This window comes from Dendrobates tinctorius, unplaced genomic scaffold (genome assembly GCF_039654945.1).
Source record: "Dendrobates tinctorius isolate UK_male_01 unplaced genomic scaffold, ASM3965494v1 ptg000394l, whole genome shotgun sequence".
Classification (NCBI taxonomy): Eukaryota; Metazoa; Chordata; class Amphibia; order Anura; family Dendrobatidae; genus Dendrobates; species Dendrobates tinctorius.
This window is the reverse complement of record NW_027362060.1, coordinates 700,423-723,413: the sequence shown is the minus strand read 5'-3', so window position 1 is coordinate 723,413 and position 22,991 is coordinate 700,423. Positions and strand designations below refer to the sequence as shown.

The 22,991-nt window shown below is 44.8% G+C and overlaps 2 protein-coding genes across 7 annotated transcripts in view; one reads left to right on the top strand and one right to left on the bottom strand.

Moving 5' to 3' along the window:
- TMCO3 (transmembrane and coiled-coil domains 3) overlaps positions 1 to 15,219 on the bottom strand; it is an 81,534-nt gene extending 66,315 nt beyond the window's left edge. Inside the window, exons 1-2 of one of the 2 annotated variants that reach the window (XR_012227432.1) lie at positions 14,991 to 15,219; positions 9,913 to 10,423 (exon numbers count right to left, since the gene is read on the bottom strand). Coding sequence is in view for 1 of the 2 variants with exons in the window: in XM_073563524.1 (XP_073419625.1) it covers positions 9,913 to 10,362 (450 nt within the window). In the remaining variant the exon portion in view is untranslated. The remainder of the gene's footprint in view (positions 1 to 9,912; positions 10,424 to 14,990) is intronic. The other variant, XM_073563524.1, reaches the window with a different exon arrangement.
- Positions 15,220 to 15,233: 14 nt separating this feature from the next.
- The window catches only part of DCUN1D2 (defective in cullin neddylation 1 domain containing 2), a 43,396-nt gene continuing 35,638 nt past the window's right edge, over positions 15,234 to 22,991 (top strand). Inside the window, exon 1 of one of the 5 annotated variants that reach the window (XM_073563531.1) lies at positions 15,234 to 15,256. Coding sequence is in view for 2 of the 5 variants with exons in the window: in XM_073563525.1 (XP_073419626.1) it covers positions 18,721 to 18,828 (108 nt within the window). In the remaining 3 variants the exon portion in view is untranslated. The other 4 variants (XM_073563526.1, XM_073563530.1, XM_073563528.1 and 1 more) reach the window with 4 other exon arrangements.

The window sequence follows — 22,991 nt, the reverse complement described above, 5'->3', positions numbered from 1 at the left end:
CTGTCAGCCACCCTCTCTCCACACCGCTCCAGGTAATCGACAGGGCTCTCCCATAGGTGTTTATAGGGAGAGAACTGTGGCTCAACTCTTGCAGTGCTAGATCTTGAATCTAAGCAGTCTTTTTAATGCCAAAGCGTTTCACAGAAAAGCAGACCTGGCTGAAGTCATGCACCAAGGCTCGGATTTATGCTGCCCAAGGGTTGGGCGGCATGGATTCGCTGATGATTACCTATAAATGAATAGACTTTTTGTGTAATGCTAGAGTATAGACACTTATGAATGCTCTCTACATTTACATGACAGGTCAGATGATATGAACACGTGATGTTTGGGTACACCCCCGTTGTCCCGCACCATCTTGAAAGTGGGTGTAAATACTCATTCATTAACCCCTTAACCCCCAAGGGTGGTTTTGCATGTTCATGACTGGGCCAATTTTTGCAATTCTGACCACTGTCCCTTTATGAGGTAATAACTCTGGAACGCTTCCATGGATCCCGGTGATTCTGACATTGTTTTCTCGTGACATAATGTACTTCATGTTACTGGTAAAATTTCATTGACATAACTTGTATTTATTTGTGAAAAAAATGAAATTTGGTGAAAATTTTGAAAAATTCGCAATTTTCCAACTTTAAATTTTTATGCCCTTAAATCACAAAGATATGGCACACAAAAAACGTAATAAATAACATTTCCCACATGTTTACTTTACATCAGCACAATTTGGGAACCAAAATTTTTTTTTTAAATAAAAAGAGGGGAGAAGCCAGCGCTGCTTAATGGTCAGAACGCAATACATAAAGTGCATATGCACATATTGATTTCTAACTGTATTTCAAAATGAGACATTTAGCAAAAAATTGATCAATTGTTTGAGCCACCCTGCCGCATCAAGGCATTCTCATATGGGGCAGTCCCTACTCTACGTTTTTTATATTCGCTGTGCCATTACGGCCTCCTAAATGTATTAAAAGCAAGACCACATTAAATGCACACTGTACCTGCCCCAGGCTCTGTTTGATTGCGCACCTGTGTCTGGGCCTGCATCACCCTTCATCTGTGGTGCTAGTCAGGCAGTGTGGAGGCTGGACCTGAAATGTCTGTTTGGACCTGGCTAATCTTTATCTGCGCTCGCCCTCTCTGGTGCCATGGGAGTGATTCAGAAATGCTTCAAGTACAGTATGCATTTAATGTGGTCTTGCTTTTAATACATTTAGGAGGCCGTAATGGCACAGCGAATATAAAAAAACGTAGAGTAGGACTGCCCCATATGAGAATGCCTTGACGCGGCGGGGTGGCTCAAACAATTGATCAATTTTTTGCTAAATGTCTCATTTTGAAATACAGTTAGAAATCAATATGTGCATATGCACTTTATGTATTGCGTTCTGACCATTACGCAGTGCTGGCTTCTCCCCTCTTTAGTTAAAAAAAATTTTTGTTACGAAGTTATAAGGGTTAAAAGTTGACCAGCGATTTCTCATTTTTACACCACCATTTTCTTTTAGGGCCCACAGGACATTTGAAGTCACTTTGAGAGGTCTATATGATAGAAACAAAACAAAAGTGACACCATTCTAAAAACTGCACCCCTGAAGGTGCTCAAAACCACATTCAAGTTTATTAACCCTTCAGGTGCATTACAGGAATTTTTGGAATGATTAAAAAAAAAAAAAAAGAAAAAAAACATTTAACCTTTTTTCACAAAAAATTTACTTCAGATCTAATTTGTTTTATTTTACCAAGGGTCACAGGAGAAATTGGACCTCAAAAGTTGTTGTACAATTTGTCCGGAGTACGCTGATAATTGATATGTGGGGGGAACCACTGTTTCGGCACAAGGCAGAGCTCGGAAGGGAAGGAGCGCCTTTTGAATTTTTCAACGCAAAATTGGCTGGAATTGAGATTGGACACCATGTCACGTTTGGAGAGCCCTTGATGTGCCTAAACCCCCCACAAGTGACCCCATTTTGGAAACTAGACCCGCAAAGGAACTTATCTAGATGTGTGGTGAGCACTACGAACCCCCAAGTGCTTCACAGAAGTTTAGAACGTAGAGCCATAAAAAAAAAAATAATAATCTTTTCCACAAAAATCTTTTTGCCCCCAATTTTTTATTTTCCCAAGTGTAACAGGAGAAATTGGCCTCCAAAAGTTGTTGTGCAATTTGTCCGGAGTACGCTGATACCCCATATGTGGGGGTAAACCACTGTATGGGCGCATGGCAGAGCTTGGAAGGGAAGGAGCACCGCTTGACTTTTTTCAACGTAGAATTGGCTGGAATTGAGATCAGACACCATGTCGCGTTTGGAGAGCCCTTGATGTGCCTGAACAGTGGAAACCCCCCAATTCTAACTCCAACCCTAGCCCTAACGGGAACATGGAAATAAATGATAAAGGGGGGGTTTGATTTACTATTTATAGCGGGTTATGTTTGGCAGCTGTCATACGCTAAAAGATGCTTTTTATTGCAAAAAATAGTTTTTGCATCACCTTTTGAGAGCTATAATTTTTCCATATTTTGACCCACAGAGTCATATGAGGTCTTATTTTTTTGCTGGGCGAGTTGACGTTTTAATGGTACTATTTTCGGGCACATGACTTTTATCGCTTTTTATTCCAATTTTTGGGACGCATAATGAACAAAAACCAACATTTCATGAATTTCTTTCGGGGGGGGGGGGCGGGGGGAATTTACAAAGTTCCACGTGTGGTAAAATTGATCAAGCGGTCTTATTCTTTGGGTTAGTACGATTACAGCGATACCTCATTTGTCGTTTTTTGTTTTAGCGCTTTTATACAATAAAAACAATTTTATATAAAAAATAATTATTTTTGCATCGCTTTATTCTGCGAGCAATAACTTATTTTTTCGCTGATGACGGCTCATTTTTTGCAGGACAAGATGACGTTTTCAGCGGTACCATATTTATTTGTATCCGTCTTTTTGATCGTGTGTTATTGCGCTTTTTGTTCGGCGGTATGATGATAAAGCATTGCTTTTTGCCTTGCTTTTTTTTTTTATTTTCCAAGGGGTTCACTAAAGGGGTTAACTAGTGGGACAGTTTTATAGGGTGGGTCATTACGGACGCGGTGAAACTAAATATGTGTACTTTTATTGTTTTTTGTTTACAAAAAAAAGAAATTATTAGGGATTTTTTTTGTTTATTTAGGAATCTTTTAACAATTATTTTTACACATTATTACATTGTCCCAGGGGGCGACATTACTATATAGTGTCAAATCGCTGATCTGACACTTTGCACTGCACTGTGTCAAATCAGCGATCTGACAAGCAGTGCAGGCGGCTTTCTCAGCGCCTGCTCTCAGCAGAAACTGAGATGCCACCTCCCTGCAGGATACGAAAGGCCCCCGCGGCCATCTTGGATCCAGGGGGACTGAAGGGAGGAGGCCCTAGGAACAACACGAGCACATCGCGTTGTTTCGAGGGTCTCAGGGAAGCACGCAGGGAGCCCCCTCCCTGCGCGATTCTTCCCTATGCCGGGGGTTAATGTGCCAGGAGCGGTCCGGAGTATCGGGTGTCAGCCGTGATAATCAGCTGACACCCGGCCGCGATCAGCGGCGCTCCAACCCATGAGCGCCGCAGATCGATGATGACGTACTATCCCGTCCTTGGGAATTAAGTCCCAGGGCACATGGACGGAATAGTACGTCATCTGTCAGAAAGGGGTTAAGCGCACCCCTGATAAAGCACACAGTGTGAAACGCAAGTTGGGATCGCCAGACACCTCAATTCCCCTCTACTTTGGTTGGTACCATGCATTTGACCACGGTGTATTTATTTTTGTGCATTACTCTTTGATACATCCTTCAGTGGTGAATGACGTTTTTACTGCCTTTTGCACTTGATGAGATATATTATGGCATCTACTGGTTCCATTCATTAGTGATTACTGCACCTTTTTCTTTCTACATATGTTTAATTCATCTTTTACATACCATATATGCTCATCTCCATTGTACCATCCATTGGTGTTTCTGGCTGCCCTGTTTTCCTACACTGAACCGATTCCTTCTATTGCATTTTAATGTTTTTGTCATGATCCCACAGGGGTCGGTCAGCGGACGGCACAACACACATTCAACAGGATGGTAAAGGGGAGAGGAGGAAGGCCCTAATGATAGGGAATGACCCTTGCACTCCACAAACGCCCTAAGTGGGTGCTTCCCCCAGCCGCCATCACGAACCTCGGCCCTCACTGTCACCTCACACTGCCCTGGCTAGTGCACTGGCCAGCAAGGATGCAAGCCTCACCACTGCAGCTGGTACAAACACAGGGGGTAATGACAAGCATGAGACAGACAATGTAAAAATACAGAACAGCAGACATATTGTGCACACACCTCACATTTCCTTGGTCATGCTTGTATTGTACAGGCACTAAACATAGTATACCCGACCACACACACAACCATACGTCGTCTATACAGTGGGGAAACAAGTATTTAGTCAGCTACCAATTGTGCAAGTTCTCCCACTTAAAAAGATGAGAGAGGCCTGTAATTGACATCATAGGTAGACAACAACTATGAAAGTCAAAATGAGGAAACAAATCCAGAAAATCACCTTGTCTGATTTGGCAAGATTTATTTTGCAAACTATGGTGGAAAATAAACATTTTCATTTGTCATTAACAAAAGTTCCTCTCAATATTTTGTTATATATCCTTTGCTGTCAATGACAGAGGTCAAACGTTTTCTGTAAGTCTTCACAAGGTTGGCAAACACTGTTGGTGGTATGTTGGCCCATTCCTCCATGCAGATCTCCTCTAGAGCAGTGATGTTTTCGGCCTGTCGCTGGGCAACACAGACTTTCAAATCCCTTCAAAGGTTTTCTATGGGGTTGAGATTTGGAGACTGGCTAGGCCACTCCAGAACCTTCATATGTTTCTTACGAAGCCACTCCTTCATTGCCCTGGCGGTATGTTCAGGATCATTATCATGCTGAAAGACCCATCCACGTTTCATCTTCAATGCCCTTGCTAATGGAAGGAGGTTTGCACTCAATCTCATGATACATGACCCCATTCATTCTTTCATGTACACAGATCAGTCGTCCTGGTCCCTTTGCAGAGAAACAGCCCCAAAGCATGAATCTCCCCACAGAGCAGCATTTGTTTACTCTGTCTCCTTGAATTTATATTTTTTCTTCCTTGGTTTTACCTCACCCAACCTGCATTGGTATTGTTGTAATATGCTTTTATTATTGCTAGTGCTTCAAGTTGCATGTTCTGTCCTGGGGTGACCATACTTGGTCTGTTCACAGTGTTTAGCCATGTTGGCTTTTTTAAATTGTTTTTAACTATAGTATTCATGTTTGTCTCTTTGAATCCATTGTATTTACAATAAAGATATTTTTGTTCAGGTTGATCCTTGTAGCTATGCATATCTTTTTCTTGGTTTCCCTCACTTATTTTTATACATAAGGCTGATCCCTGATTGTCTTTTATTGAGGTGGCACCCGCCATTCCTTTTATATATCAATACCCGGCACTGCCGATAGCACTCGGGACCGGAGTGTGCGGCTGCTTGTATTTCTATGCAGCTCAGTGCTCCAGTCCCGAGTGCCCGCGGCAGTGCCGAGTATTGAGACGTGAGGCTCGTGCAAGTTTGACCCCGGCCTTAAACAGGGAGACACTGCAGGATCTGAGTCCCTGGCGGTGTAGTGTGCTACTGATGGTAGCCTTTGTTACGGTGGTCCCAGCTCTATAAAGGTCATTCACTATGTCCCCCCATGTGGTTCTGGGATTTTTGTTCACTATTCTTGTGATGATCTTCCTCGATCTGGCTCAAAATCAGGGCTGTGGAGTCGGAGTCGGAGTCGTGGAGTCGGAGTTAGTTTTGGTTGGAGTCGGAGTCGGTAGAAATGTACCGACTCCAGCTTTAAAAAAAATGTATTAATATTTCATAATTGAACTTTCATATGAATTTTATAAATGTTACTCAAATATATATGTTCTATCAAACTATGAACAACAGTAATAAGCAGTTCTGCTGGAGATAGAGACATTTCTTACTTCTTGTGTGTCACTGTCCTCCACTGCCCTTATTTAATCTTATACTTGGTTAACCTCATGCTGCCCCAACCCCCCTACTTACAATGTATGAAACTGAAAGTGAAAATGTGTTGCAAATTCTTAGTAGTAAAGCTCCTCCTCTAGACTAGATCATACTAGGTGTGCGTCTTCCAAGCATCTCACAGCTGCCTGCTACTCAGAAGAGGAAGACTGTAAGAAGTATTATCCTTTCAACAAACTTTGCATCAGTTAACTGTGAGTACATGAGGAATAATAACAGTATTACTGACCACTATATCAGTTGTACGACCTGGCAATAATTTTGTACAATTGTTTTTAGGAAAAACAATTGTCATTTGGATTGTGAATGCAGAATTAAAAACCTGAGAATGTCAAAGAAGCATCACATTAAATCAGCTGTATTTGAACATTTCACCATCACTCAAGATAGAAAACATTATGTCTGTCAGTGTATGACAAATGATCCAGACGAAAACAAATGCTGTGAAGCCAAGATGAGTGCATATTCAGGCAAAGATAAAAATGCTCCTACCAGAGCTTCTAATCTAAAGAGACATTTACAGCACTTTCATCCAGAAGTACTGAAAGCAGTGGATGAGAAAGACTGCATCCAAACCAATGAACCAGTGCCCAGCTCTTCCAGCCAAACAAAGGAGCAGAGAACTTTGCAGCCATCAGTTGCAAGATATTTTGTCAGTGACAAAGTTACTGTGACAATGACAGTAGATACATTTAAAAAACAGATCATAGAGCTTGTTGTAAAGGATAGTGTGCCTATTTCATTATTTTCACGACCAGCTTTTGTGTGTCTGAATGGGGAAATGGCCCGCAAGCTTGGTGTTTCTCTGGAGAGAGAGACTATTAGAAAATTAGTAATCGAAGAAGCTTTTAAACAAAAGGAAGAACTTAAAAAAACCTCTCAAGGGACGCTTTCTGTTTCTTAAAATGGATGCCTGCACACATCACAGAGTGAACTATTTTGCCATCAATGTCCGATTTGTTTGTGACAAAAATGAAATAGTTACCAAGACATTGGCAGTAAAAGACACCAAAGCTCATCACACCAGTGAGTTTCTCCAGGTCTTGGTGGAAAAGGTTCTGCAAGACTATGAACTTAAAAAAGAGCAAGTTCTTTCTGTCGTAACTGACAATGCTTCAAATATGATAAGTACTATTAAGCTAATGAATGAGAGTAATGATGGTGACCAGCAGCTAGAAGAACATTCTGGGTCCACAGACACAGAAATGTTTGAAATAGAGGAACACAGTATTGTAACTGAGGAGCAAACTGAAGTTGCTTCAGATGAACAGCAACATGATAGTTTAGATGATCTTGTTGAAACTGTGTCAATATGTTCTTTCATTCATCACATGCGCTGTGTTGTGCATATGCTACAGCTGGCTATAAGAGACAGTCTGCAAGAAGGACATGCTGCTGCACTGATTAGCCAATTTTCTCACCTTGCCACTGTTGCCAGAACCCCTAAAGTTGACTCAATTTTGAAGAGACGTGCTGGAAAAGGAGCAATTATTGATCAAGCCACACGATGGGGCAGTACTTACTTAATGATTCAGCGCTTGGTTGAACTGAAAACCTTTCTTGTAGACATGGCTAACCCTCAACTGACGCTAAATGAAAGTCAGTGTAATCAGGTGACTGAGCTGGAAAAATTGCTAGAGCACCCATTTACAGTGACTAAAAAATTACAAGCAGAGGACTTAACTCCAGGTATTTTCTTAAAGGAGTGGAAGAACCTGATGTTTCGCCTGTCCCAAAGAGGAGGGTTAATTGCAAGTGGCATTGCTACATCAATGAAACGGAGAGAGGAGCTACTATTACAAAATAACATTCTTTTGGCAGCTGTTTATGTAGACCCAATGCATCGGATTCTTCTAGATGATCAACAGCTAAGTAAAGGAAAAGAAGCTCTGTTTGAAATAGCAGTAAGGATGAAAGGGTTGCAGAACAGTCAGGAGGAACAAGAAGAATTTGGTTGTCCTGCCACATCTTCACCCTCATCATCAACTGAATTTAATTTCGAAAAATATTTGGATCACAAGGACCGTGTAAAGCGTTCCCGCATAGAAGAAGAGTCATCCCCATCAAGGAACACAGCCAGTACATTTCAGCAGAATTTTTCATGTGCACTAAAAGAACTTGAGAAATTTGACCGTTCATCAAAAATAACAGTGCAACAAGCGATTCCTCTGTATCCTGACATTGTCAGAGATGTTGCCCGAGTGGTTACTGCTTTGCCACCAACACAAGTTAGTGTAGAGAGGTTGTTCTCTGCTCTCAAAATAATTAGATCAGATTTGAGGGCATCCATGAAGGAGGATCTGACAGAGGCAATACTTTTTCTGAGGACAAATTTATAGATTTCTTCTTATTAACTGCATAAAAGTGTTTATTGCATATTTACTTACAGTTTAGAAAAGTTTATAAAAGTTATTTGCTATATTCTAATTGTATTCTAATAAATGTAGTTTTTGCTCTAAGTGGTCTGATTACTTATATGATGGTGAGAAACTGAATAAGCACGATGTTTAATATTTTACAACAGTAAATTTGTTGTTATGAATTGGCCATTTATGAAGGAGTCGGAGCCGGAGTCGGAGTCGGAGCCTGATAAAATCCAGGAGTCGGAGTCGCAACTGTGGCTTACCGACTCCACAGCCCTGCTCAAAATGATCACAGGTCTTGTATGTTGTCTTCCATTTTCTTGTTATTGCTCCCACAGTTGATTTCATCACACCAAGCTGCTTGCCTATTGCAGATTCAGTCTTCCCAGCCTGGTGCAGGGCTACAATTTTGTTTCTGGTGTCCCTCACCATAGTGGAGTTTGGAGCGTGACTATTTGAGGTTGTGGACAGGTGTCTTTTATACTGATAAGTTCAAGCAGGTGCCATTACTACAGGTAATAAGTGGAGGACAGAGGAGTCTCTTAAAGAAGAAGTTACAGGTTTGTGAGAGCCAGAAATCTTGCATGATTTTAGGTGACCAAATACATATTTTCCACCGTAATTTGCAAAATAAATCGTGCCAAATCAGACAAGGTGATATTCTGGATTTGGTTTCTCACTTTGACTCTCATAGTTGTGGTCTACCTTTGATGTCAATTACAGGCCTCTCATCTTTTTAAGTGGGAGAACTTGCACAATTGATGGCTGACTAAATACTTTTTTTCCTCACTGTATGTGCACATGGGCCAGAGAAAGTAGTTACACATGCATTTCACATATGGAAAGCAAACAGACAAGAAATGGGTCTAAATTGTTTACAATGACAGCAGCACTTATTCACCTGTGACATGAGTGGCATCCTGAAAGTTTCTAGATTTAATGGGTTTGTACCAACTTTTTGAAGTTATCCCCTATCCATTGGGGGTGGCTTAATAATCTCCTGGGGTTCCAACCACTGGGACCTCAGCAATCTAAAGAATGGGTTTCTACAGAGCCCCATCAGAATGGAGTGGAGGTTACGGTTGAGAATCTACACCTCTGCTTCAAACAGAGGCCTGTTCTCTGTACCACTGATGGTCCCAATGGCCAGAACCGCAGCGAACATACATTTTACCCTATCCTATTAGGAAATAACTTACTTGATACAAAGCCTTCAAGACAGAAGATTAGGCAAGATAAGAATGATTGGCCATCAGATGCTAGATTATTGGTATTAGTAATTTACCAATGCTCCAGCATCAGTGGTACCAGGACCTACCACAACTGGAAAGTCCACCTTATCTCTAGCGCCAATGTGTTGAGCCATGAAACGACCATTGTTGGAACTATCTGATTTGGTTTGTAAAAGATAGATGAACTGTGCAATGAGGAACAATAAGACGCAAACCTTTATGGCGGCTTCTCGCAAGGCTTCCAGCCTTTGCCGGCTGCTTTCCTTCATGTTCACCACATCTTTATAATCTCCCTGCAATGCTCGACGCAGCCCATTAACCGCCTGAAACACGGAGTTCTCGCTCTCGTTCAGCTCCTTCTGAAAGATTTCAAAAGTGTGGACTTGGAAGAGCTTCTCTTCTGCAGACAGTCCTTGGTCTTTCTCCACTGATTTGATGGCGTTCTTCAGCTTATTGAGGACTACGTTCTTCTGGTGGAGAAGACCAGACAGCTTCCGACAGTTGTTCAGCAGCCATTCTTTTTTCTGGCTGGCAGTGGCGCCCTTGCCTCTGTGCAGTTTAATGGCATGTTTCGCTACATCCTCATGCTCTGCTGCATACGATATGTGATAAAGCAGCTGCAATGCTATCAACCATAGGATGTACCTCTTCATGGCTGCTACCATTTAAATGTCAACCTCACACTCTGGTTCTTCTGCTGGCTTGGTGGTATAATTGCACATGACTCTAAAAGACAACAGACAAGGTACAATCAGAGTAAAAAAATAAAAAAAAAACAGACTGGTTCTATGATTAGCCTATGGGTTTCAGACAGGATCTTCTAAGCCTGAAAAAGCTGCCGACGGGGAACAATAGATTGCGCTCAGTAAGTGCGCAGAAGATAGAAGTAGTCACTGTCCATAGTCAATCTCCATCCATGTCCTGCTAACGCAGCTTGTCATAATTATTAACAGGGGTCCCATATAAGTTGCTAAATTGCCAGTGGGTGATATCAAAACAATTTGTTCACCCATGGCACAAGCCACATCAGCTCCTATAGTCCATTATAAACCAGAGGAAAAAGGGGAGCAAACGATGATTTGCAAAAAGTATCAATAATTTTTATTAGTAAGTAACATACAAAAAAGTGCACAAGGTCATATTAAAGTGTCAATGTGACGCAGATGAGTACACACCCGACCAGCCCCTCTCCCCAAGATGGAAACAATACCCTCATATAAGTATTCCAAGCAGAGTGCCTATTAAATAAGAGCCCAATATATAATGCCACCCCGTAAATGGTTGATAGCCATGTGGCTCAGATTGCTCCAAGTGCCTGCCCTGAGCACAACTCAATCATTAAGAGAGGTAAATAATATCCATATAATACAGGGAAGATAGGCCCATGATCATGCCACTATTAGGGCCATCCCGGTCGGACAGTTTCTAAGGATGCGGCGAATTTGTTCCACTGATATCAAATTTGAGGAACAAGCTACAGATCTGAAAAATCGCTTTCTGGCACGCGGCTACAGCCGGAGATGCATAAAAGTGGGCTATGACAGGGCTAGACGCACTCAACGCGGCAGTTTGCTGCATTCCAGCAAGTGAAACAGAAAAAATGAGGCTGGTGGATTGATTCGGTTCATTTCAACTCACAATCACGAATGGCACAATATGCGTGCCATATTGAATAGGCATTGGTCAGTTCTGGGTACTGATCCAACCCTGGAGACCTTCCTGGGCCGTTCTCCTTCCATGACAGCACGGAGATCCAAAAAATCTTAATGACCTACTAGTTCGAAGTCATTATACTCCTGCTCCCAGCAACTTCTTTGGTACTAGAAGCCCTTTCCAGGGATCAATTTCATGCGGACACTGCCTGGCTTGCGCCAATGTCATGAGCTGCTCAAGTTTTAGCTCATCAGACGGAACAAGGGAATTTCAGATCAGACAAAGAATCTCATGCGGAACTTCAAACGTGATTTACTACGCCACGTGTCCTTGTCCCAAAATATATGTGGGTCTGACAACAAGGGAGCTTAGGATCCGAGTACGCGAGCATGTGCGGGACATTGGCGCAGCCAGGACGGTGTCTGATATTGGGGATCTGAAAACTATTCCTCGACATTTTAGATCATGTCATAATAGTGATGCGGCCTTACTGAAGATTAGAGGAATTGATGCCCTTCACATGGGGATCAGGGGTGGTGACAACAAAAAAAATCATGTCACAGATGGAAGTCAGGTGGATTGTCCAGCTTGACACAATGACCCCTAAAGGACTCAACGAATCTCTGAGCTTTGCCCCATATTTATAACCTCTGGGGATATACTCATCAGATATTAGGAGTCTTTTGTTATAAATACTTTTGGTATTGGATTTTCATTCCACATGACATTCCTCTGCATATTTCCCTATGGTACATTCCATAGGGATCTATGGATACTCTTGTAAATAATAAATAGGTTATGAGGAATTCTCCTGTCTTTTCCTCCTCCGCACGTCCAGATAACACTCCTTCCTTAGCTCTGGCAGTGTGTTGTTTTTATTTGTTTTTAAATTATTTTATACACTAATTTTTTCTTTTATTTGTCAATAATTTATATCTAGTGACCTTGAGGATATTATCTCTCTCCCGGGACCACCTTTTTGTACCAGATCGATGTGGTGAATTGGATCCAGCAGCTCAGGCAGTTGCGGGAATCACGACTACATTTTGCACATAATCTTGATAGGCTTCACATATGAGACTTATTTTATTGGTTATGCCATATGCAATGTATATTTTTCACATGTTATGATCCTTCCAAAATGTTCTGAATATGCCTGATTGGCTATATATATATATATATATATATATATATATATATAATACGCTCATTTGTGATACCACATGTGATGTATACTTTTTCGGTACATGATGCCTTATTGCATGCCGACTTTTTTTTTTAATATTTTGATAATTGACCGTATGGATCCTGAAAAAATCTTTTTGTATATAAGAAATGACTATGAGTTTATTTTTCTCATAATCGGATTCAACTGGATTTTTTGTATAAATACATGTATACATCTCTCTTATTTTCGCAATGTTCATGGCTATGCATTTTCATAGATTTTACATACTATATTTTAGTATTTGATGTATCTAATATGTGAAATCATTTGTCTTGCTGATGAGATATACTTTTATATATATGTATGAGGACTTTTCAGTGTAAGCATTGATGGACTGTGGGGATCTTTGCTCATCCCATCTAAGATACATGACCACAGGCGGCTGTGCGCATCTCTCTGCGGCGGTATGGATACTGCTGGCGGATGGGTGTCTCTATGCTGCACGCGGGCACCCTGGTTTTTGTAACCGGTGTCTGGCGTCCAGCATGACGCCTGGTCTGTGCAGTGGATCCTGCAGGCCTCAGAGCGCATGCGCCGAGGACGCCGCCCTAATTGGATGATTCTGGTCATGTGACTAGGGTCAAAAGGTACTTGAAGGTCCTGTGGAGCGTTAGCTATTATCTCCTTGATAAAGCGTCCGTTTTGCGCTGCGAAACGCGCGTCGGGGGTCACTGCCAGACGGTCCTCCTCTCCTTTCCTTCCTCTGGTAAGATAGCTCACTTACAATTATGTTTGTCTCCTAGTGGACTTGCCTTTATTCATGCCTATCTTCCCTGTATTATATGGATGTTATTTACCTCTCTTAATGATTGAGTTGTGCTCAGGGCAGGCACAAGGAGCAATCTGAGCCACATGGCTATCAACCATTTACGGGGTGGCATTATATATTGGGCTCTTATTTATTAGGCACTCTGCTTGGAATACTTATATGAGGATATTGTTTCCATCTTGGGGAGAGGGGCTGGTCGGGTGTGTTCTCATCTGCGTCACATTGACACTTTAATATGACCTTGTGAACTTTTTTGTATGTTACTTACTAATAAAAATTATTGATACTTTTTGCAAATCATCGTTTGCAAAAATTATTGATACTTTTTGCAAATCATCGTTTGCTCTCCTTTTTTCTCTGGTTTATAATAGCTTGTCATAATGTAGCAGTGTAGGTTATAATGCTCCGACTAGTTCTGCATTTTGTGTACATATGACTGACTGGGTCACAGCTGTCACTCCATCAATGTACAGTACATTTGCTCAGTGGCCAGGTGTTGGTCAGAACACACCCATAAGTATACAAAGGATACATCTGTATTAGCAAACACAAGCGGCAATTCCAAAAAAAGGCAGAGAAGTTAAAGCTTAGACAGGAAGACAAGTCACCAGCTGGCCGAGCCCTCTACCTCCTTACATGTGCACCCAGTGCCACAGAGGACGCTGATTGGCTGCTGCACATTAGATGGAGCCTGGCAGCAGATACATGCCGCCTGATCCACACGTAGAAGGTATCCACCAACAAAAGAAGTTCACCATCTGACCCAGGCGCTTCTCGTGTAGGAGCACGGAATCCAACCGCCCACGTGTAATCCGAAAATAGCAAACTCCAGCTTCTTAGAATTGTAGAGATTTTATTGGAAAAAAAAAAAATCAATTACACATGCATCACATGTGCACATAGAGCAGCGTGTTTCGGACGTGCACAGCAACGCATATTTTAATTGATTGTTTCCAATAAAATCTCTGCAATTTTAAGAAGCTGGATTTTTTTCGTATTACAGAAGGAATCCGACGCTGGCCGCGTGATTTCAGGCCTGTATGTGCGACTCGAACACGGCTGCATTTCAGTGTGAATCAAACTTTAGAAGCCGCATAGTCGAAAAAGACGATCCCCAGCAGCTTCTACTGCGACCAATGACCGATAGCTCTCGTACCCAGGTAGAGACCGGCCACTCGTGTGGATTGGGCAGGGAACAGTCGCTGGGGACCAAGCGGCTGGTAACGTTTCAGGTTGTGTTTACAATGGACAATTACTTGGGAAAGAGCATTCAGTGGAACGGTCATTCCCCAAATATTATCTATGATTCTATGGGATAGATAGATAGATATGGGATAGATAGATAGATAGAGATAGATAGCTATGGGATAGATAGATAGATAGATAGATAGATAGATATGGGATAGATAGATAGATAGATAGATAGATAGATAGATAGATAGATAGATAGATAGATATGGGATAAATAGATAGATAGATATGGGATAGATAGATATGGGATAAATAGATAGAGATAGATAGATAGATATGGGATAGATAGATAGATATGGGATAGATAGATAGATAGATAGATAGATAGATATGGGATAGATAAATAGATAGATAGATATATAGATATGGCATGCACAGAGCCCGGCACCTACCAGCAGTCAGGGCACAGCCGCTCTCCTCCTGCACGGCGCTACCTGGGCCTGCCCCGCTCTCATTGCTGTGATAGGCCGGCCTCCGGCCGCCAGGGCTGCTCACTGCCAGCGTCACTAATCACACTGCCCAGCCCCGGGCCAGATACACATCCACAACACAGCTCATCCACACGCCATCAGTCCGCGCCGCGCAGGGAGTTCTGGGAATTGTAGGCGGACAGTGCCGTCACTGGAATCGCTGTCCCGTCATCAGCGCACATCTGCAGGTCTGTAGTCGCCTCTTGTAAATCTCCCAGAGTGACAGCGGCCACTACTGATAACATTTTACATTCATTTCCCCAATAAATACGAGACCATGAGCAGCCACTCACAGAAATGTGCCGTGAGAAGTCACTGAGGACGTGATGTACTAAGTATCTAGGTAGAACTGATAAGTCAGTACCGGGGGATGTATGCGTATAGCCCTCCTCATAGCGCCACACGGGAGACTACAACTCCCGATACTCCTTGTGGAAGTGGGCGGATTTCCCAACAAGTGCGCATGCGCGTCCACCACGGCCGAGCCGTGGAGTTAGGTGATCCGGTGGAGATAAAATGGTAGGTGGGGGCTGGAGCCAGGTTGTGTGGTGAGGGGCAGCAGTGCAGGCTGCTCAGGTGGCGGGAGGGACTGTGGGGAGGAGGGTGGGGCTGCTGACCAGGGGAGGTCACAGGCTGAGCGAACACCCGGGGTGGGGGCGCTGTACACAGACTCCCTGCAGCCGCGGCCGGACAGCGGGGACGTACCATGTCCGCCAGGGTGTCTGCCGCGCTCGGTGCCGCCGCCGGGGTGTGACTCAGCTGCTGGCCGCACACGTGTGTGAACTTGTATGGAGTTGTGAGCGGCTGCTGACAGCGGGGGGAAGGGGCGCTGGTATTTTGGGAGCCGCCGGGCAGCGCTCGGCTTTCCCTTATTTGGCTGGGTGGAGGAGGTGTCGCAGTGACGGCGCAGGTTCCTCCAGGCCGGGGACGCTGGCGGTCAGGTAGGCGCCTGCAGGTGTGAGGCGAGCGGCTGTTCCCTGTTATCTGCCACTTCCTGGGGCTATGGCTGGCTCCGGACTGCAGAGCTGCCATCTCCCGCCTCATACGCGTCCTATAAACCCGTTGTTCCCCTGTGTGTATGGCGGGAGGACTGGGCACGGGGTGTGAAGCGTCAGCTCTTGTGCTCGCCCCCTGTGTGTATGGCGGGAGGACTGGGCAGGGGGTGTGAAGCGTCAGCCCTTGTGCTCGCCCCCTGTGTGTATGACAGGAGGACTGGGCACAGGGTGTGAAGCGTCAGCCCTTGTGCTCGCCCCCTGTGTGTATGACAGGAGGACTGGGCACAGGGTGTGAAGCGTCAGCTCTTGTGCTCGCCCCCTGTGTGTATGGCAGGAGGACTGGGCACAGGGTGTGAAGCGTCAGCTCTTGTGCTCGCCCCCTGTGTGTATGGCAGAAGGACTGGGCACGGGGTGTGAAGCGTCAGCTCTTGTGCTCGCCCCCTGTGTGTATGGCGGGAGGACTGGGCAGGGGGTGTGAAGCGTCAGCCCTTGTGCTCGCCCCCTGTGTGTATGACAGGAGGACTGGGCACAGGGTGTGAAGCGTCAGCCCTTGTGCTCGCCCCCTGTGTGTATGACAGGAGGACTGGGCACAGGGTGTGAAGCGTCAGCTCTTGTGCTCGCCCCCTGTGTGTATGGCAGGAGGACTGGGCACAGGGTGTGAAGCGTCAGCTCTTGTGCTCGCCCCCTGTGTGTATGGCAGAAGGACTGGGCACGGGGTGTGAAGCGTCAGCTCTTGTGCTCGCCCCCTGTGTGTATGGCGGGAGGACTGGGCAGGGGGTGTGAAGCGTCAGCCCTTGTGCTCGCCCCCTGTGTGTATGACAGGAGGACTGGGCACAGGGTGTGAAGCGACAGCCCTTGTGCTCGCCCCCTGTGTGTATGGCGGGAGGACTGGGCACGGGGTGTGAAGCGTCAGCTCTTGTGCTCGCCCCCTGTGTGTATGGCGGGAGGACTAGGCAGGGGGGTGAAGCGTCAGCTCTTGTGCTCGCCCCCTGTGTGTATGACAGGAGGACTGGGCACAGGGTGTGAAGCGTCAGCTCTTGTGCTTGCCCCCTGTGTGTATGGTGGGAGGACTGGGCACGGGGTGTGAAGCGTCAGCTCTTGTGCTTGCCCCCTGTGTGTATGGCGGGAGGACTAGGCACGGGGTGTGAAGCGTCAGCTCTTGTGCTCGCCCCCTGTATATATGGCGGGAAGACTGGGCAGGGGGTGTGAAGCGTCAGCTCTTGTGCTTGCCCCCTGTGTGTATGGCGGGAGGACTAGGCAGGGGGGTGAAGCGTCAGCTCTTGTGCTCGCCCCCTGTGTGTATGACAGGAGGACTGGGCACAGGGTGTGAAGCGTCAGCTCTTGTGCTTGCCCCCTGTGTGTATGGTGGGAGGACTGGGCACGGGGTGTGAAGCGTCAGCTCTTGTGCTCGCCCCCTGTGTGTATGGCGGGAGGACTAGGCAGGGGGGTTAAGCGTCAGCTCTTGTGCTCGCCCCCTGTGTGTATGGCGGGAGGACTGGGCACAGGGTGTGAAGCGTCAGCTCTTGTGCTTGCCCCCTGTGTGTATGGTGGGAGGACTGGGCACGGGGTGTGAAGCGTCAGCTCTTGTGCTTGCCCCCTGTGTGTATGGCGGGAGGACTAGGCACGGGGTGTGAAGCGTCAGCTCTTGTGCTCGCCCCCTGTATATATGGCGGGAAGACTGGGCAGGGGGTGTGAAGCGTCAGCTCTTGTGCTTGCCCCCGCTCTGTGATCCGCTGTACGCTCCAGAGATGAGGACTCTCCATCTAGTGCTGATGTTTTGGTGTTTGCCGTGGGATCCTGTGACCACATCCCCTTGGTAAAGACCAGTGGGAGTAGAACCATAAAGCAGTGGTGTACGTGTCTCTGGCATAGGAGCCACTATTATCTCCGCTAGCTGAGTATTGCTGGGAACACCGCACAATCCAGGTTCCCGTGTGTCGAGAACCAGCAGTCAGCGATCTGCCCAATATGAGGGGGTCTGTGCTGGAGTTTAGAGGGGTGTCCACAAGTTGGCGCCTATCCCTAGGGTCTGATAATTGATATGTGTCCTCTCCCTTCCCCTGCTCGGAGCCTGCACTGATCAGCAGAATGCGAAAATTTTCTCCCCATTCCACAATGGAGCCGCAGGTTAAATACCCGACCACCGCTCCGTTCGTTCTCTATGGAGCTGCAGCGCACAGCACTTGGATACCGGACGGTGTGACCGCAGCACTGATGGAGCTTGAGCACCAACACTCCATTCTAACAGGGTGAATCCGCATGTGTTCTCTGAACCGTGGGGCTTTACCGCATCCAATACATTCTATTGATTACATCTTTGTTGCGGAGACTAGCATTTCCACAGTAGAAATTGACATGCCACGTGTCAGTCTCTGTGGGTGATCTGCAGGTGCACATTCACGCACAGTGGACTTGGGATTTCTAGACGTCCCATCCGCTATGCTGTAACATCTGGCTGCTGCGGGTTTGGTGCTTCAATACGCAGCGTCCAACCCGCACAATTCCTGATTGCGGGCACTGGGCACATACCCTAACAGTATGTGGAAGATATTGCTAAACATCTCATACACAGCGCTGCTACTGTAGCACATGCCACTAGTCTCCTGTGCCAGCACCACTACCAGCGATCACAGGGGAGACGGTTTCATGATGACTATATGATGATATTCCAGGGGACCATTGTAGAACACAGCTACATCAGGGTGGCCCTTGGCCTGTCCACATTACTGAGGAACTTAGCCGATTTCTTGGCAAAACAAGATACGGTAAGTAAAAAGTGGATGTAGCATAGCAGGTTGATGTGGATTAAGGCTACATGGTGACAGTGCACATCTTGACACCTCTTCTGTTGCAATTTACACATGACACACTTGATATAGACTCCTGACTTGTCTTCAACTTGTGGCTTTATTTACACCAAAATTGGAGCTCTTAAATAGTCACACGACTTGTCGCCCCAGTCTTAGGGCACATTCAGTATTTGTAAGCCAAAACCAGGAGTGGGGTCATAAATCCATAAGTGGTGATATGTTTCTGTTATACTTTTCCTCTGATCGTTCGCCTGGGTTTGACTTACAAATACTGACGTAAAATCCTGACCAAATACTGAGCGTGGCCTTAAAACACATACTCGTTGAGTTATTGCAGTCTTGTAGCTTTTACGCTGAAAAGCTGCAGGGTTTAACCTACCTTGGCAAGCCGGCCATGGACTGACCTCGGTTAACCATTCCCCCCCGTGTCTCTCCCCATTAGGAAGAAGCCACCAGGCACCTGCCTAGGACTAATCATCTGAGACTCAAAGTCCACTGCCAGCTTTTCATAGTTTCTTTGGTACACCGTAGCATTTCAGCATAAAACATGGCTGTAATAACGCAGCCAGTGTCCAATTCACACTGCACGGAGGCCACCATCAATCTTCTGTCAGGTTCCCATCAGTGAATAAGTACATAAAAACAAACATTCTTTCCCCAGAACCAAGTAATTGTGTAGATGTTCTGCTACTAATCTATTGTTTCAAGATCACTTTAAAGGCCCCTTTACATTTAGCAATGCACCAGCGATCCCGACAACGATATGACTCGGTCAAGATCGCTGGTGCATCGCTAAATGGTCGCTAGTGAGCTGCCAAACAGGCAGATCTCACCAGCGACATCGCGGGGGTCGTTACCTGTCAGACGAGGCGATCCTGACGTCCTCCCGTCCGCGTCCACACGTGATCAGCGATGGACAGCGGGGGAGCCGGTCGGAGGTAAGTATCACACATAGCGATATCGCTGCTGCGTCACCAAATCGATGATGCTTTAGCGATATTGTTAGCGATATCACTATGTGTAAAACCCCCTTTAGACCTTTGCTCACATCTGCATACAAAAAAATTGCTCCGATGTTGATCCAGAAAAGTAGGACAAGTGTAATGCGCCATTTCTCACATAGCATCCATATGTTATGCATTTTTTTTCTCCAACTACTATTCTACATAATTTCAGGACCATTTGCAGTGTTCTGTGCTACAGAATGGTAATGTATCCATAAAAATCAGACGGCATACGCATGGACCATGTGCTGTTCGTTTTTTGTTGTTTTTTTTCTCGCACCCATTGACTTGCATTGATGAGTCTTGTCCGATATACTCGTCCAATTGCTGCAGGTTTTTTTTTCTTTTTTCACATTGCACTTGCAGATCTTCTATGTAAGTGGGCACGAGGCCTAAAGGGAATCTGTCAGTAGGATTTTACCTCCAAGCTATTTCTATCCACATGCAGTTCTTCAAAGACAAGTCCAACAGCCATGGCCAGTCCATCCCTCCGTTACTGGGAAATCGGCTGAGGTGTTTGGTTGTATGGACTGTCGGGACTCCTGTCAGAGTCCTGTTATTGTGGGATTCCCACATAATTCCTGTCGTAGTGTAAGCCTAGCTGAAGCTGGGTCCTATTTTGATTAAAGCTCTGTCTTGTTTTGGGGTTTTCCACTTTTTTTTTTTTTTTTTCTGACGGCAAATAGTGATCTATAGTATCTAAAACACAAATTATATAAGAAAGCTGCAGAAGTAATTTCCCTTGGGAAAACAATTAATATTTAATCATGTAAAATTGGGAATCTCCTTTGAGCTGCCCTTTCGCCTACAGAACTGATATACAGGCATGAGTTAGCGATTTCTGTACCTGAATGAGAAACTAGTGGCTCTATATGGTCAGTGTTAAGTTAGTTTTCAATAATAACTTGGATACAAGTGAATTTCTCAGAATGTAGCAATCCTTTTATTTGTGTCTTGGGGAGAAATGATAGATCTCTGCTTTTATAGATGTGTCTGATCTGTTTTTTGTTTTTTTTTTCAATATTGGGTTTTGGGGGCACCCGCACACAGATTTGGATGAAAACAATCATTTCAGGCCACATTTATTTTAAAGACTCTGTCAGCACAGAATGACTGTTTAAGTACAGGCGCTCTGTGCTTCATGGTATGGACATTCATTTAACCCCTTCACTACATATGATGTAAACTTATGTCATGTCCCTTCTTTTGATGTTGGCTCTGACGCAGAGCCCACATCTTTCTCAGCACATGATGGCTGATTTAATAGAGGCACATGATGGCTTATCAGCCATGCTCTTAGGCTGTGTGCACACGATGCGGATATCACCGCGCAGAAACGTTGCATATCCGCATTGTGATGTACAGTAGCATTTAAAGCAATGAAAAAAAAAACGCTGAGCAGACGCTGCGGATTTTTCCGCAGTACAAAATCCGCAGCATGTTACTACTTTTGTGCGGTTTTCCACCTCCCCTGTCTCCAAATCCACAGGGGTAAAACCGCATTAAAAATGGAAGAAATCCGCAGGAAAAATGCAGGTCATTTCACCTGCGGATTTCTTCAATTCTGCACGGAAAAATCTGCAGGGCCAAAAAGTACGTCTGCACTCAGCCTTAATCTTTGGCAAGAGTATTTAATGCATCCCGGATGGGTGGGGTGCTTTCCATGCTCCCATCGACATTCCCATGATGTGATTGTGGGACGCTGATGGGTTGTCATGGAAGCTTCGAATCTGCTGTTGACTCCCATGCCAGTCATTAAAATATTCCTGTGAAACCCATCCTGTGGCTACAGTAGAATGTATAGTACAAGCGACCAGACAATCACAGCTTCTTGTCACCTATGTGGATTATTAAATACAGTAAAAAGTGGGAGAATCAAGTTTTTAATATAAAAAACACAAGTTCAAATCACCCCTCCCCTCTTTTTTCCCCATTAAAAATAGAGCAATTAAAAAAAAAAAACATTTGCACACACTTGGTATCAATGTGTTCCTAAAAGTCTGATCTATCAAAATACAAAATTAATCCGATCGGTAAACGACATAATGAAAAAAAACAAAACACCAGAATTATGTTTTCTTGGGCTGCTGCCTCTTTTTGCAATGTTGCACAAAAAGAGGACTTAAAAATCCTCCAGTAATACAAGAAAACAGCAAAAAAGCAGTTATATGGGTCCACTGCATCCTTTTTTGCTGTTTTCTTGTATTATGGAGGATTTTTAAGTCCTCTTTTTGTGCTATTTCAGTGTTTGGATTTAGTGCTAGGGACCCGTAAACGTGGGGACCTTTGGCTCAGGTTGCAGGCTCACGTATTTTGGCCAAAATATCAGCTAATAAATGTTTGGGTTTTTTTGCACTTTTTATTCGGGGTGCAGTTGGGCCCATTTGGTCTTGAAAACTGCAGTGTCTGTTCACATGGCATACATCTTCATGGCGCTGGGCAGCCCGCCTGATCTAGTAGAAGGGTGTCACTACTAGGCTGTTAACCTGGATGCTGTGCATTGCCATAGTGTGAACAGCGCCGCATGCAAGTTTTTTTTTATTGTGCATCAATATACCAGGCAACCGCCCCCTCCATGTATTGGTAGGCTGTGAGAGGTTGTTTCATCGGTATTCTTGCACCTGTGTTGCCGTCTTAATTATATGGGTCCACTGCATCCTGTGCATCTGGAGGCTTGGCTGGGTAAACGTCCCTGCTTTTTTGCTGTTTTCTCTTTTCTCTTTTTGCAATGTTGCAAACAAAACATTGGATCTACCTAAAATGGTATCAGTAAAAAGTCAGCTCAAGGCACAAAAAAATAAGATCTCGCGCAGCCTCATATCCCGAAAAATGTTACAGGACTCGGGGGTAGCTGAGACCCTGGAGAACATGATCAGGGCTGGTTTTTACGGTTCCCTGTCACGTAATCTCTGTTATTCAGTGAATGCGATCACAAAAAATGTTAAAAAAAATAAATAAAGTCAGACATAGTCATGCGATCGGAGGAAATGACAGGAGGTGGCGCGGGCGAAGCTTAGCGGCGGCCCTGCGCTGCGCCCAGAAACGATAGCATGAAACTAGCCTTAAAATTTAATTTCTCTCTTCTCTGAAATGACGTAGCATATCAGAGAAGAG